The sequence below is a fragment of the Haliotis cracherodii genome, unplaced genomic scaffold, assembly GCF_022045235.1.
Source record: "Haliotis cracherodii isolate W230 unplaced genomic scaffold, xgHalCrac1.p SCAF_1, whole genome shotgun sequence".
Taxonomy (NCBI): Eukaryota; Metazoa; Mollusca; class Gastropoda; order Lepetellida; family Haliotidae; genus Haliotis; species Haliotis cracherodii.
The window spans coordinates 53,797,219-53,813,911 of NW_027266264.1; the positions used below are offsets into that span (position 1 = coordinate 53,797,219).

Consider the following 16,693-nt stretch of genomic DNA (forward strand, 5'->3'; position numbering starts at 1 on the left):
GATATACTGCACATAAAGTGGTGTGAAAACCTTCTTTGTGTGTTGTTCGATGAGCAAACTATCGACTTTGTACCCATTTCATCATTTCTTGTCGAAATGTGCCCTATGTCCAGTAAACACAAACGACTATTAGATCATTACGACAGTATGTGATAAATGTAAACCCGATTCCAGACATACACAAGGAAAGGTTCTACATACATGTTATGACCAGATGTATAGTTAACCGAACTTAAGGTAAATTCTCAAGTTATATCACGAGAAAGCGTGACTATTTTTTAGTTAGTTCAACAACTACGAAAGTGGCTATAATTTATTCAATATTCTCAAATCCGTCACGAATCAAAACTCGCAACACAATCTTGATTGTTTCATGTATGTACAACAAACAATGGTAATGCACACCTGCTTCCACTGAAAACGTTAATCACGTCATAGTTGTACACTCTCTCCCAAATACACCACACCCAGCAACACTGAGAACTCTCGGAGACACGCATAGCACAAATATAGCTGCGGTTACCAATTGAAAGCATTGAAAAGGGATTACACATTGGATAGCGCCCTCATCGAAAACACCAGGTTCCAATCTAGAATCCCCTTTCCACGTTCACATTCTGAGATAGAGTATACCTATTCAGAGGTAAGGGATCGGTATGAAGATTCATAAATAATTTAATATTTGTAGCCAGTCGGATATGTAGATGGGCGCTGTAAATCCTACTGCGCATTTGGCAGATGTTTCTAAGGACGACCTGTAACTCACAGCAGTTGAAAAACAGACATTAAACGAGGGGATACGGTAACCGCAGCTCAACACAAAAATAGTTCCTGAAGTCCCTGTCAATTTCATACATGCTGTGCAGCCTGGTTCCATGGGTATGCTGCGGTGGCGCCACACCGTCCGTATCGCAAGTGCGACATACACAGGGAAGCAGGTTGGCATGTTGTGATATGTCACCCCTGCCATTACACCTGAAAGCTAGCCATCATTCGTACTTTTTTCAATATTGTTCGAAATATTAATGATGGAATCATATCAGGATGTTTATATTGTTTCAGTACCTGCACTTCGCGTTTAGCCTGGGAGTGTCACAATAAATTTCCCAATGATTGTCACTGTTAGTCTCTCATATAGACCCGAAATGTAGCTTAGTTTCAGGAATGCAAAGTAACCTAACATATTTACCAGCCCTTGTTGTGATAACATAGGGACACCCCTTTAAAAAGTCTGAAATTCAACTGAACCACAGGATACCTTGAATACAAGACAACCACACTCAACAAGTTGGCCAGTGCAAAGATGTATCCCTGAATTTGGCATGAAGATATTCTCTCGACTCCTTTCTATAATACATTAAAAAACATTTTCATTAAAAAAATAAATAAACAAAATGTTAAGTCTCTATTAAATGGTCTCTGGAGTCTAATACGGTAAGTATTGTTATATCGACTCCTAAACGCTAACCATGTGTATGCATGTGAAGTTAATAATTAAAAGTTGTGGATCATTGTCGGATGTTAATCCGTCACGTCTAGCTCAGGTTAACTTAATTAACTTATGCTGTTACAGGACTTTTATCGATGATTTTGGCAATGAAAAAGACTTGATGTAAAGTACACTCCATTTTGACAGATCTTACAACACTAATGAATGTCGGACAGTATAATTCTAGCTTAATATTTTTCCATAGTCTGGTTCTTGTGTCTGTCTAGACGGCTAAGTACTAAGTGAGTGTGTCTTTGATGTTGCTGGCTACATAATTCCATGCTGAATTAGCTTATTTGTACTAGAATCTGCGAAAACCTAGCCCCAGAACACAGACCAGACAGAGAATCAGCAGATTCAGTCTACTGTGCAACCATGTTTTTCAATACCATTCATTCAAATTACCAACTGCTGACTTTACACATGGCAGGTTTCTAGAAATAGCCTCACTTTGCACATATCAGGTTTTGTAATATCCTTGCTATGCACATGACAAGTTTGCTGTCATATCCTCGCTTTGCACAATAGGTTTGGGTCATATCCTCGATCTGCACCACAGGTTTGGGTCATATCCTCGATCTGCCACACAGGTTGGGGTCATATCCTCGATCTACACCACAGGTTGGGGACATATCCTCGATCTGCACCATAGGTTTGGGTCATATCCTCGATCTGCACCACAGGTTGGGGACATATCCTCGATCTGCACCACAGGTTGGGGTCATATCCTCGATCTGCACCACAGTTTTGGGTAACAAATCCTCAGTTTGGGCCATATCCTCGCTTTATACATGACAAGATTCACCATCACATCATTCTGACTGGTCCTAGTATTGTTATCCCATTCCATTAACTTGTTAACTGTGGTTACGAATCTTGGTCAGGGTCAAGGTTGAAACCATGGAAACACAAACAATGAATGGTTAAACATATACAGAAGTTTACTTGATGATGATGATGATGACATGTTCAGAGTACAATATTTGTTATTTGTACATAATCATAATTGTGTGAGAATCTCCTCTAAAAGCATGTACTGAGGGGGTGAGAAGTCCCACGAGATGGTCAAACGGCATCGTCCATGACGTCTGTTTAATCCCTCACACCACATACACTACAAAATAATCCCAGAATCCCTGTGTAAGAGTTGCATATAACGCCTGTACACACTTGCTGAGATGCCACTGTCTGCCACGTGCTGTATATGCAATCAGATAGCTATGGCTAGAGAACACCTCCAAAGCTGTTTCAATATGGGGTCGGTCATCACTGACCTCTTGTCCGGATTGTAGAGACTGCTGTCCGTGTCTGGAGACATTGCTAGTTCCAAGGAACTTGTGAACACTTTGTAGAGGCAGATCATGATCAACCAACATCAAACTTTGTAAATGTTGAATAACACTCATAAATAAACAGAAAGATCTCAGGATAACCCACATAGCACAATTCTGATTGCTTCAACAGTTGTAAATATGTCCTTCTCTACCCATTCTCGTTATCAACAGATCGGCTAGAAACTGTTGAACTGTACCTTCTCAAACCTGCAATTGTTTTCTTTTTTTGGGGGGAGGGCCTAGACCAAGAAACTAATCATCAAAACAAAATGACACTGATTACCGAGGCAACAAAAAGAAAATTCTACAAAATGCAATGATGAAATTTGGATAATAAAGACAAAATGAAATTGCAGTGAGAAAAGGCTGCAGCATTATTGTCGATGTGAACAGAGTACCAGTTGAAAGCATCCTATTGCAAAGTATCCATGGTATACAGACAGAAAATGAACTAAAGCATACAAAGTGTGAACTATGAACAAAGAAGGACCAGGCTGATCCTATGCAGTTGTGGCATCTAAGGGTTATTCAGTATGACTGCCTGATCATGGGAGCAGTCTCCCAACGTTGGGCTGAAGTCCAATCTGATGCTGCAGGAAGAGCTCAGTACATCTGGAAGTTGTCAGACAGCTTGCATTAATCCCCAATAGCACAACATGTGTATATTGTTTATTATGTGTCATCATTAAGTCCTCTCTTATCAAGTTGATGACATCGCAATAACAGCAAAGCACTTGTGAGTGAAGCATCGTCACCTAGCCGTCTTCTTTCGGTGGTGTAAACCAACCTGCAAAGAAAGAATGCCAAATGAAAAGGATCAATAAGTGTTGAATACTTTCATGCTTATGCCAAGCTGCTTTTTTAGGCAGTAGAAGGTATTACCATGAACCCATCTATTCACTGTTGGGTAAACAAATTTCGTATGGTAAATTTTGAACAAAGTCACACTTCACGTTCGGACATGACCTTAATGGGATGTCATCTGATTTTTGTGTAGTGGTAGCGAACAATAAGATCTGATTTCAATGAGATTGATAGTTTCCTTGGATGGCACACAAAAAGTTACCTAGCTTCCCATACCAATCTGTGCTGAATAATGAACAGCAACAACAACAAAAGTTAGGGTTCATGAAAATACTTCGTGGTGAAGAATGAGCACAATTTCATAAAAATATCCCCCAAAATAATGACCTACATTTTTTGTCCAGTACACTTTAGAAATTTCTTCATAAGGCCATCATTAATCAGTAGATGTACATCCCTGCTGCCTACCAAAATCCCTGCCTCACATCATCTTTTAGTCCATGAGACAAAGAAAATCACTGTGAAGGTTCCCTTCTTTGATGAAACACACCATACACAGTCCTACCAGACATTCAGTCTTCTTGTGGATCACATCCTGACATGTACATACCATTTTTTTCATGTATCTGTACAAGTGATTTGAAAGACTGTTGTGCTCTGGCCAAACTGTACTGGGTCTGTAAGAAACGAAAACAATTCAATTCTCGCATTCAAACTCAGATACAACACTCAGACATGGCATTCTGTACTCCGTGTCATTATTGAAGGTCACCATGTATGTACGGCTCAAAAAACAAGAGTCATCAGAAAGATGACATATCCCCCCCGGCAGCTGTCTGTAAACATGGTAAAGTAACCACAAGTAAATGTGAAATTCTGTATGTAATGAGTCAACAGTTGAATGTTCTTTAAGAAGCATACATTGTTTACCCACTGAATGGTTTTCGTATTCTGGCCCGGAAACGAACCCGTTCCCCAATGGAGTCTAGGTCCAACTTCCTTTCCATAAAAATTGTAAAAAATAAAAATTCGTAAAAAAAATAAAAATATCAAAAGCCACCACTTCAGTATGTGCCTGATAGCTTTGCAAAGTTTTGATCAAATACACTGAATGGTTTTCAAATTCTGCCCCGGAAACGAACCCCATCCCCAATTGAGTCTATGTCCACCTTCATTCCATAAAAATTTTAAAAAATTAAAATGAGAAAAATCCAAATATATCAAAAGGCACCACTTTAGTATGTGCCTGATAGATTTGCCAAGTTTCGATCAAATACACTGAATGGTTTTCAAATTCTACCCAGGAAAAGGAAATGATTACTGACGGACAGACAGACAGACTGGCTGATCGCTATATCCCCCCGCATTATAAAAAAGAACTGGTTCTCAGGCAATGGTTTTTGAAAATATAGTGAGTGAGTGAGTTGGGTTTAAAGCCGATTTTAACAGTATTCCAGTTATATCGCGGCGTGTCAGCTTAATGTGGGAGGAAAGCCCGAAGTGATGCAGGTCTCAGACGTTTACCACTTCGGTGAAACCCACGAGCACGGGTATGGTGCTGACAAACCTAGAAACAAAATCGGGGCAAACCTGGATTCGAACCCACAATCATAGGTTTCTGGCGTGCCCAAGGGACGCAACTCTGCACAGCGAATTGCGGCTCCTCAGACGACTGGGCCACCCGTGCCCCCTTTGAAAATATAGTGCGGGCAGTCTGAGTAATTTTTTGTGGGGGGTGAGGGGTGGGGATGTTCATACTAGAATGTAAACCAATAAACAGTTGTGTAACCAAATAAACAATGTGTACAAACAACCTCCCTACATAAATGTATTCCTTGATTTGTAAATTACTGGAATACAGTATTTGACTACAGTTTGACATGGTATATTAAAGGATTTTTTTTTTAATTTCAAAACGAAAACGAAATGTTGTGGAACTTAATGATGATGCTGGCAGTGCCTGAGAACCAAGACAATTATTTTATTTAGCCTAGGTCGTCAAACATGAACATATGCTGCCAACGAGCATCAACAGGTCTGGTTATGTAGACGACGTGAAGAACATCATGTTTATGCTGTCACACATGCTTTCATGAAACTGGAAAAACGGCCAATGGCTATTAAAAACAATGAACAGTGCCTGACCACCCGAACCCGTGAGTCACCTTTTATGACAAGCATAGTCACTTTTTATGGCAAGCATGGGTTGCTGAAGACCTATTCTACCCCTGAATCTTCACGGGTTCGGTTAATATGGGTAAGAGACTTGATCGCTAGACCAAAATGACAAAGGCATCTACTTTCACCACTAAGACACTGCAAATGAGGACAAACCTTTGAAGCACTGAACGTAATGCGGGCTTTTCCTTTCACAAGAGTAGCTGAAATCTGCAATATGACGGACTCCAGACTGTATGCACTACTCCAACCCTGAACAAAACAGAAACAATAATGGGTAAAGCTCAGATAGTACACCACTAGAGTAGCTGAAATCTGCTATATGACGGACTCCAGACTGTATGCACTACTCCAACCCTGAACAAAATAGAAACGATAATGGGTATAGCTCAGATAGTACATCACTAAGTCCTTCTGACTGGGGTTTTTATAATCTGAAGCAATTGTCAGTAAAAATTCCCAAACTGAAACATATTACTGCAAGTCATGCTATTATAGCAATAGCTTTTGAAGCTGTGACTTGCATTTCAATGACAAAAGGATCAATAAACAAGAGGAAACTTTAACGTTCAAGTCTTTTAGGTTTTTTTCATTGAATGAAACATTAAAATACCCCAGAATATACTTTCAAGAAAGTTATGGACTAAATCAAGTCATATCCCATTTTGTCTGGCAAGGGCACTTGGTTTGGAATCCAAGACAAATCCCAGACTTACATACTTGGAGGAGGTTGCATTTACTCCATTTTCAGCAATATTCCAGCCATAGGACATTAGGGATTCATCTAGGCTTCACAACTAATTGCCCTTGGCAGGCAAACTGGGAAAAAGATTTTTTTTTGTTCAAATCTTATTTTCCTAAAGCGCTACTTAACATTTAATTTTAACACTGCATTCAACGCAAAAATGTTAAACCAAGCATAAAAGCCACTTGCTCCATATTGGTCCTGTTCTTAGTGAAACACAAGTCACCTCTAACAAAACTGTAACATTAGTTAATACTATAACGGCTTGAAATGGGAAATGTTTAATTACAATTTGGCAATTTGTACTAACAATTGCTGGCGACTTCAGGCCAAATACCAGCCTCTAAGCAGATCCAGATAAACCCCTGGACATCACAACAGGCTTCACACATTGTATCTCTTTGGAATGAATGAATGAGTTTGGTTTTACGCCGCTTTTAGCAATATTCCAGCAATATCACGGCGGGGGACACCAGAAATGGGCTTGACACATTGTACCCATGTCGGGAATCGAACCCGGGTCTTCGGCGTGACGAGCGAACGCTTTAACCACTAGGCTACCCGACCGCCCCGTATCTCTTTGGAGAATCAAAGGACAAAGGAATCGATGTTCTGAAGGTTCACCCACTTACCAACACCCTAGTTTTCCTGATAAGATACATGTAAAACAAACACAGCTCACCACAATTCTATGTAGCAAAAATTTCATTTGTAACATACCCTTTTCTCATCTTTTCAAAATCATCATCATTACTTGCAATCATCTTTAAAAACAATTTTAAAGTGAAAATACTAATGCAAGTAGTCTAATAATAATAAACTTGACAACATGGTCATTACCTGGAGGCAATCAGTCACTGTTATAATGTGCACATACATAAAATATAAGAAAACTTGAATGGCCTGGCACTATATTTCCTGGTTTTTGCCATCAAGTAAAGGGAGATAACTCTAAAAGAAATTGACACCAAATACCTAACATTGAATACAAGGTCTAAAAAGCATACATAGCATGGCCATCATTACTGCCATACTCACTGGGTATGACATAGTCATGACATGGATCTATACAGAATCTCCATCTGCCTCATGGAAGTGGTTTCAGGAATCAAGCATTATGTAGATGCACAGATCCACATGTTGAGCTATGTCATGGCACCTACCTGTTTTGTAAGAAGCTCCATACATATGGCTCCTCCACCCAATACATAGCCTCCGGATATGACAGGATTCACCACTCTCACAAAAGGAGGATCAAATGGAAAGGAATCCTACAAAGAAAAGGTCAACTTCTTGAGAGCTGAACAGTGGAGCATAATTCTAACTGGTGATCAAAAGTACATTGTTATATTTTGTAAACACATGTATGATCATTTCATGGGGCAAGGTGAAATGGGGATTAACGTTGAGTCGAAGATTATTTCACTTGTACATGTATAGCGATGAGCATGCATGTGTGTATGTGTGGCTGCTTGTAACAGTCTTAGACTTGTGCTGTTTTCATTGGGCTAGCCCACTGGGATATCATGCTGTAGTTTAATATGAATGGCCCACTCCCACACATCATACTGAGCCAGCCTGTTCTTATTCAAGGTTCATACAGATATGGAACACTAAAATTTAAGGTTTTTCAAGGCTCCCAACTGTTTATTTCAAGGCTTTTTTAGTTGGGTTATTAGCCTTAGTCTGTCAATATTTTATTAAATCCAGCAACCTATATACTAGTCGTTAGACCTAAAAAGCAGTATAACCATCACACAATTTCCAACAAAATTTATTTCTCACCCGACAAAAAAATAAATTAAGTTTGTTATGAATTTTTCAGGGTCTTTGGAACACAAATCTATCACTGTAGATCTCACTGAACATCTTTGGTACACATTTTTGTGTGCTTCATTCTTTGATTAAACAAGCATATGTCATTTTGTACAAATTTAAGGCATTTCCAGGCTTTACAATGTTGACACTAAAAATCAAGGCTTTTCAATTGACCTTATAATTCAAGACTTTTTCAAGAGTGTTAATTTTATCCCCTTAATGCCAAGTGTAAGGCAGCATAAGTACCATCAACTAACATCTCTTGGAAGCCAGGATTGAACCATCAACCTGCTTTTCGCGCAGACACTCTATTTACTACACCACGGAGGCAGCTTAATATCATTTGAATAATGGTGAAAGTAAAGGTTGCACTTAGTGACAAATAATGAACATCACAAACCCCAGTACAAAAGCTCACCTTTATCAGATTATTCTATACTATAGTAAATATTATGTGTCCAAAATAGCAACCAAATTATTAATTTTAATACAATCAATTCCATTAGGCTGAAAAAATATTAGTCCTCAGGCACCGCCCACATCAATCATCATAAAGTCTGCTGCACGTTTTGTTTTTATTTCCATTTCCAAAAAAAATAAAAAGCATCCTCATACATAAAAACAATGCGATCCAATATAGCACCCAGTTACTGCCCTTTACATGTGCACTGCTTTACTGCACATCTTGTGTTATGGTCATGGCACAAAAGGAGTTTGTATGCTTGTTCATGTAGGGAGGCCCTTCCCAGGTTGATGGTACACAATACTTTATTTGGTTACATTCTAGTTTGAAAAAGCAAAAACCAAAACCGACTGCCAAAAGTTATTGCCTGAGAACCAATTCTTTTATTTTTTTAAGCCTAAAAAATATTCTTTGAACAAATTTTAAGATTCTAAATGGAATGGTCTATATTAAGGTGAGGTGAAATGGGGTTTAACGTCGCGTCCAAGATTATTGCACTTATATAGCGACGTGCATGTACGTGTGTTTTTTTGTGTGGCTGCTTGTACTAGTCCGGACTGATGCCGATTTATAGTGCTAGCTCTCTGAGATACCATGCCGCAGTTTAACATGAATACCCCACTCAGACACAGTATACTGACTCCGAGCCGACCAGTCCTTGTTTTAGCCCCTTAATGCCGAGCGCCAGACAGGGTAACAAGAAGAAACATCTTTTAACGTCTTTTGGTATGATTGGGGATCGAACCCTGGACCTTCCGCTCTCTGGGCGGACGCTCTACCACTAGACCACGGAGTCTATAATAAGAAATAACCACAACAAATACTTCTAGCTGACAAAACTAGATATACAATGATAAAAAGATCATTAATCATCGAAAACTGCCCCAATACCCATGACATCAAGTGTATCAAAATGATCATAGAGTCTCAAGTTAAACTGTCCTGGTCATAAATATTTTTCAAGAACAAACATTGATTTTTTTTTTAACATCAGCGAATATTATACCTTTTTTCAGGAACATCCAGCCACAATCAGTGTCATGTGTATAATGCCGAGGGTGCAACAATCAGGGCCACTATGACATTCAATCCCACAACCAGAAGATCCTGACATAACTAAGGGTCACAACTCTGCACAGTAAGGCATTAGCCCACTGCAGCACATGTTCCTACCGTTTTGGACAATGTCATGGCATCCAAACCACCAATCAACCTGCAGTCAAATCTGGACAGTTTGTTTATTTGGTTTATTTGGTTTATTGTTTGTTTGATGCTTAATGCCACACTCAGCAATATTCAAGCTATATGACGGCAGTCTGTAAATAATGGAGTCTGGACAAGACAATCCAGTGATTGATATCATGAACATTATTCCACGACAATTGGGATATGATGACATACATCAACCAAATCAGCAGGTCTGACCACCCAATCCCGTTTGTCACCTCTTATGACAAGTATTGTACCAGTTACGACAAGAATGGGTTGCTGAAGATCTTTTCTAACCCAGATATTCACGAGTGCAAATCTGGACAGGCTCCAGTTGTCATAAGCTTCAAATTCTCCAAAGAGAGATATTCAACATTATTCTTTATATCAATAAACAAACGCTGAAGCTGTTCATTCCAAAGTGGACCAAATCTTAATCAAAACAGGTTTTCATAAGAACAAAAAGGAAAATTTCTGGTGGTAAATTTCTATTATAGCTGTAAATATTCATATTTACTTTGAAAGTAAAACAAAGCTGGATGAAATCCTTCCCCTCCTTCTCCTTGTATGTCTGAAGATCCGAGTGAAGGGGACTGTCTTGATCAACCCTGTGAACATAACACAGTGCCGCTGTAGCAGACAGACATCAACAGAGTAGTGGCAACTACCATTGGAACTGCTCTGTATAGACATTTTCACATTTCACATTTGTTTCATGGATTACACAAAGCAGGAATGACATCACACATTTACAAGGTCTGCAATAGCAAAAATATCTCCAAAGTGGATAGATGTGGAAAGGGGGGTAACTCTGTTGACTTCTCTCAAACCAAAAAGCACATTCCTTACAGTATTTTTTAAATTTCATCCCAGTATCCCATATTTTGTAAGTATCATGTCAGCAATTTTTGGACAAAAAATCAAATACTCCAAATTACTCGGCCTTAAACTGTTATCAATGGCAAGTTAATGACAGCTATTACATCATGCAATGCCTATAAAACATGTACATTGATTATCAATAACTACACAACCATATGTAATTTACTAATTGGTCACAGGAACTTGATGGTAGGTAGTAAATATTGACAACAGAGGGCTGCCAAGACATATTTCCCTCTCTGCATATTAACAGAGTACCAGCGTACCAAAGTTACAGAAGCTCGCCTTCACACACCTTTTTTTCAGAAAACAGCCATGGTGGCCATTTTTTTTCAAAACAAAACCTAACATTGTAAAGGATGTTAGGAAAATATTTGAATGCAGCATGTCAAATGGTCCTGTAGGAGAAGCATTGATTGATAGTTCGATGAACAGTTACACCCCTTCTTTCAGTGGCATTTACAAGTTGGTGTGATGATGAAAGACAAGTTCTATGGATGAACAACTTCTTTATTACAATTAGTGCGACGTTTGGTGTAGATCCTAACACCTTTATCAAGCAAGTGTACATTGCTTGATAAAGGTGTTAGGATCTACACCGACACGTTGCACAAATTGTAATAAAGAAGTTGTTCATCCATAGAACTTGTCTTTCTTCAGTTACACCCATACAACCAACTACCCATGCTTGTAGGGTTCTGTAAGGTTTGTTGACTTACTTTTTTAACTTGACACACCATTCATATAGGCAATCATTGACTAGGTCTACTGTATAGATTTCTGAAAGAGATGTAATCCAGTAGTCAGTGTATGTATGACACATTTTTCAATCAAGAGAGAAAGTTGAAAAGTTTGCTTTGTTTGTTGTTTAACGCCGCACTCAGCAATGTTCCAACTATATGACGGCGGTCTGTATAAATAATCGAGTCTGGACATTGAAATTGTAGTGATAAGCTCACAGTTACCATGAAAGTACAAACTGTAACATCTTTATAAGAAATTAGTGTTTGAAATTAAGGTGGTCCTCTTGTCTTTGAGGATCACTAACGTTAGGCTAATGACAGGACCCCTTGACTTTCATGTTAAGTTTTGGTACTGTTATTTAAGGTACTGGTAAAGTGAAATACAATATCTTACGTCTTTTAAAGCTTTCAGATTTATATATGTCTCGTAGCTCCTTCATCAGCCTGTCAGTCGCCTGGACTGAACCAGTCACTGATCCCTGCTGAGAATGTAAAACACAATACAATCAGATTCACAGCAGTCAGTATATAGAGAACATCACCAGTCCCCGATCCCTGCTGAGAACGTAAAACAATACAATCAGATCCACAGCATTCAGTTTATAGAGAATTTCACTAGTAACTGATCCCTGCTGAGAATGTAAATCACAATACAATCAGATTCACAGCATTCAGTTTATAGAGAACATCACCAGTCCCCGATCCCTGCTGAGAACGTAAAACAATACAATCAGATCCAAAGCATTCAGTTTATAGGGAATTTCACTAGTAACTGATCCCTGCTGAGAATGTAAAACACAATACAATCAGATTCACAGCAGTCACTATATAGAGAACATCACCAGTCCCCGATCCCTGCTGAGAACGTAAAACAATACAATCAGATCCAAAGCATTCAGTTTATAGGGAATTTCACCAGTAACTTATCCCTGAATAGAATGTTAAACACCATACAATCAGATTCACAGCATTCAGTAAAAAGAGAATTTCACCAGAAAGAGATCCCTTCATAGAGCGTAAGAGATTTAATATATCATCCAAAATCAATCTTCCAGTTGTTAACAGTTGTACTCAGGGTCCTGCGTGTAAAAAGAACAGTCAACCAGCTTCAGTAGCAGAGAGATCAGATACATTGCATTGTGGTTCAACTTCACTGTAGCGATCTCGGTTAGGAGATACTTCACATAACCCAAGCAATATCTGTTTGGGATGATAACTACACCTTCTCTAAACTGGACATTCTGCTAAAATTAATTCCTTTTTCTCATAAACATGACAAAGGATTAAGTACAGAGTAGCTTCTTTTAATGGGACAATATACTCAAAGGCAGCACCTACAAAATACTGTAGGACTGATATGTGATTAATGTAATAAAACTCTTGACCAAAAAAAAATGAAAAAATATCAGAAAAGTATCAAATAAAACATTATAAATGTACAGGTACATTTATAATGTTTTATTTGATACTTTTCTTCCATTTTTGGAAATGGTAGGGAAGACTGTTCTGCTAAGCAAGAAATTACATGTTTTACTGGCCCAAGATGTTTCTTCCTATAGATATAACATGATTGGATTACAGTTAATGAAGGTTATAGGTTTATCATTCAATGAGCCTGACCAGAGTAATTGCAAAACTGTATTGGGAGGCGGGCGAGTGTCTGTTCTCAGTGTGTATTTCAAATACATCTGGCCAAGGGCTGACAGTTTAAGCACCAAAACCACACTAGTTATTTGACACAATATGAAAGCTGTGCGTGTTGGTCAATAGTGGTGATCACCTATTCCAGGAAAGACCTACTTCTGCTGCCTTGTCCAACCAATCCCCAGTTAGGTTATAAACATTTCAAATTTGCTGTTGTTATTGAGTATTTGATGCCCAATCCCAATTGACAATATTTTTAACCAATCACTCCTAGTCATTGACTATCAATTTTCATGCCATATATGGATGAGGTACTGGTGATTTTCCCGTTATGTACATGATGTAGGTCCTAGTCTAGACACTATGAGAGACTAACTACCTTTAGGTAAGACAGACGTTGGTTCTGTTTCAGCCGTTCCAGGACAGCCAGGTTTTCCGTGTCAATTCCATCTATTTCCTCTTTGGCCTTCTGATCACTGCTGGAACAATCATCATCATCATCATCATCATCATCATCATCATCATCACCACCACCATCACTACCATTGCCATGTGAGCACAATAACTTATCTTTCTACTAAACAGTCAAACACTGTTGTATCGGACTTAGATTTGTCAAACTTTGGTTGTCTCGAAGTTAAAGCTTGGTCCCTGCATTCTTTTTTCGATTCTTTCGAGCCTGGGACAACATGTAGTACTTATGTAGGTACCGTCAACGTCAACACAACAGGGTTTGACTGTACATTCCTCAGGCACACAAAAACTTGTCAATTATATCCTGGTGCGTTCAAACACAGTTTCATTTGATTTATCTCATGGTTGGAACAAATGAAGATCATCCCTTGGTAGTTCTTCCCTACCTTTGAGCATCATCTTCCATGTCATAGTGGAATTCATCTTCATCCTCTTCTTCAGAGCTCTCATGGCGGTCTCGCACTGGTTGTCCCTGAAACAGTGAGTGAGTGAGTGAGTGAGTGAGTGAGTGAGTGAGTGAGTGAGTGAGTGAGTGAGTGAGTTTAATGCTACTTTGAAAGTATTTCAGTTCAATACCATGACTCCTCATGAGCAGGTAAATGACATACCATCACATTTGTCACGCATGATTTGGTTGGTTTGTTGTTTTATGTCGCACTCAGCAATACTCCAGCTATACGACGCGGTCTGTAAATAATCGAGTCTGGACCAGACAATCCAGTGATTGACAACATGAGCATTGATCCATGCGATCAGGATCGATGACACGCATCAACCAAGTCAGAGAGCCTGACCATCTGATCCTGTTAGTCACCTCTTACGACAAGCATAGTCGCCTTTTATGGCAAGCATGGGTTGCTGAAGACCTATTCTATCCTGGATCATCACGGGTGTCATATAGTAGTGAATATTAACTATAAAAAAAGAGTCCTATAAAGGGCCGCGTTATGTCCTCAGAAAAAATGATTAAATGTTATCTTAAACAAAAAACAAACAACAACAGTAGCTCTTATACACCTGGGATTTCACACCAGAAGTTGAGTGTTTTCAGGGTTTCAGATTTCATTACTTTCTTTTACATATATCAAAATATGGGTATGACCTCTGCACCAGGATACCCACTGGGAGATAAACATGAGGTACTGGACAACTTTATGGCTTGTCTAAAGTACCTACCCGGTTGACTAAAGCACTGTCAATAAAGGCAATCTCCTCTGGTACAGGGATGTCGTGGAGGGAACAGAGCTCTGTCAGGAGTAGCTTTACCTGTTGTAATATCTGAAACACAACAAACAACTGTACTGTAGTATGCTACAACACTAACAAATGATGAACCATGACTTACAGCATAACATCAACCAGTACCAACTAATCTGAAGGACTAGTACACCTTATTTCACTAGTCCTCCAAGTTTGTAGCCAGTTTGTTCGAACGAGATAAAGATGTTTACATTTTCTGACAGTTTTATTCCCTTTCAATTTGAAGCAAAATTGAAGCACTGGTTCAGAATTCTACCCCTCAAATGCTGCTAGTCAATTTGGGCTACATCATCAGGTTTTGACATATCCTCAACACAACTCAGTAACTTCTGGCTAGCAACTTGCATGAAATTTAAAGGCTGCTAATGCTCTCAAGTTATGCAGGGTTAGAAATGTCTCTTCTGACACAAGTAAAAATGTCACTAAATGACTAATAGGTTTCTCTAAATCGAGTAATGCTGCACAGCCCACTAATCCAAAATTTCAGTATAGCTGTATTGTACTTCACATGACTACCCCTGCATGTCATCGTCATGACAACAAATATCTAACCATGTTTATAAGGCTGTCATAATATATCTGAAAAACAACATTTAAACATCTCACAACATAACATCTCATCTTATGTATCTCATACAACAAGTTTCAATGTTTGTTTGTTTGTTAAACGTCACACTCAGCAATATTCCAGCTATATGACGTCGGTCTGTAAATAATCGAGTCTGGACCAGACAATGCAGTGATAGACATCATGAGCATTAATCTATATGATGCCCTACGATGACATTGCATCAACCAAGTCGTCGAGCCTGACCACCTGATCCCGTTAGTCGCCTCTTACGTCAAGCATAGTCACCTCTTACGGCAAGCATGGGTTGGTGAAAGACCTATTCCACCCCGGATCTTCACCGGGAATTGGGAATTAATTTATCTTGTTTAAAACGGAAAATAGGCCATTTTGATAATTGAGTCACAATATGTCAAAACTACATTAACAAAACTGTACAATAACATTGCAATAGGGAAAAAATAAACATTAAAGCCTCTTCCTCTCCTGTTATCAGATATATACAGTTACACTGTACCACTACTAGGCCATAACATGATTCAAAAGTATATTAACATGAAATGGGGAATTTTCAGTTCAAAATTGGGAACTTTTACAGATATCTGCTCCAGACTTGGGGCTGAATATCTGCCTTTAACCTGTTCAATGCTCAGCTTCAAACACTGTTCATGGAACTTTGAACACGGCAAGCTTTCAAAGTAAACTTTCTGACCTTACTATATCAATATGTCCTATCATGTGCTTGCTACTTGACCATGCTGAGTTAGCAAGGGGAGGACAAGTGGTGTCCAGCTGTATAATCTCTCAGTGACAAGGTTCATTTGTAGATAAATTCTGCCACAGCAGACATGCCTGTTGGCCCCAGCAAATATCATTTGGTTGGTTTGATGTTTGACGCCGCACTTAGCAATATTCCAGCTATATGACGCCGGCCTGTAAATCACACAATCCAGTGATCGGCATTGTGAACAATAATCCACTCTGTCTGGGTACAAGGAAACCAAGTCTGACCACCCAAACCATATGGTTGCCATTACCACCAGCCTTGGTTTGTGGACTTCTTGTAACCCGTAATCCCAAAA

The 16,693-nt window shown here is 39.0% G+C and overlaps 1 protein-coding gene across 3 annotated transcripts in view; it reads right to left on the bottom strand.

Moving 5' to 3' along the window:
- Positions 1-308: 308 nt before the first annotated feature.
- The window catches only part of LOC139479411 (ubiquitin-conjugating enzyme E2 Q2-like), a 28,226-nt gene continuing 11,841 nt past the window's right edge, over positions 309-16,693 (bottom strand). Inside the window, exons 3-12 of one of the 3 annotated variants that reach the window (XM_071262270.1) lie at positions 14,960-15,061; positions 14,170-14,255; positions 13,689-13,785; positions 12,060-12,147; positions 11,642-11,702; positions 10,558-10,648; positions 7,714-7,821; positions 5,962-6,057; positions 4,238-4,304; positions 309-3,610 (exon numbers count right to left, since the gene is read on the bottom strand). In XM_071262270.1, coding sequence (XP_071118371.1) covers positions 3,579-3,610; positions 4,238-4,304; positions 5,962-6,057; positions 7,714-7,821; positions 10,558-10,648; positions 11,642-11,702; positions 12,060-12,147; positions 13,689-13,785; positions 14,170-14,255; positions 14,960-15,061 — 828 coding nt within the window. In that variant the 3' untranslated portion in view covers positions 309-3,578. Of the gene's footprint in view, positions 3,611-4,237; positions 4,305-5,961; positions 6,058-6,102; positions 6,163-7,713; positions 7,822-10,557; positions 10,649-11,641; positions 11,703-12,059; positions 12,148-13,688; positions 13,789-14,169; positions 14,256-14,959; positions 15,062-16,693 lie in introns of those variants that run through there. The other 2 variants (XM_071262265.1, XM_071262275.1) reach the window with 2 other exon arrangements.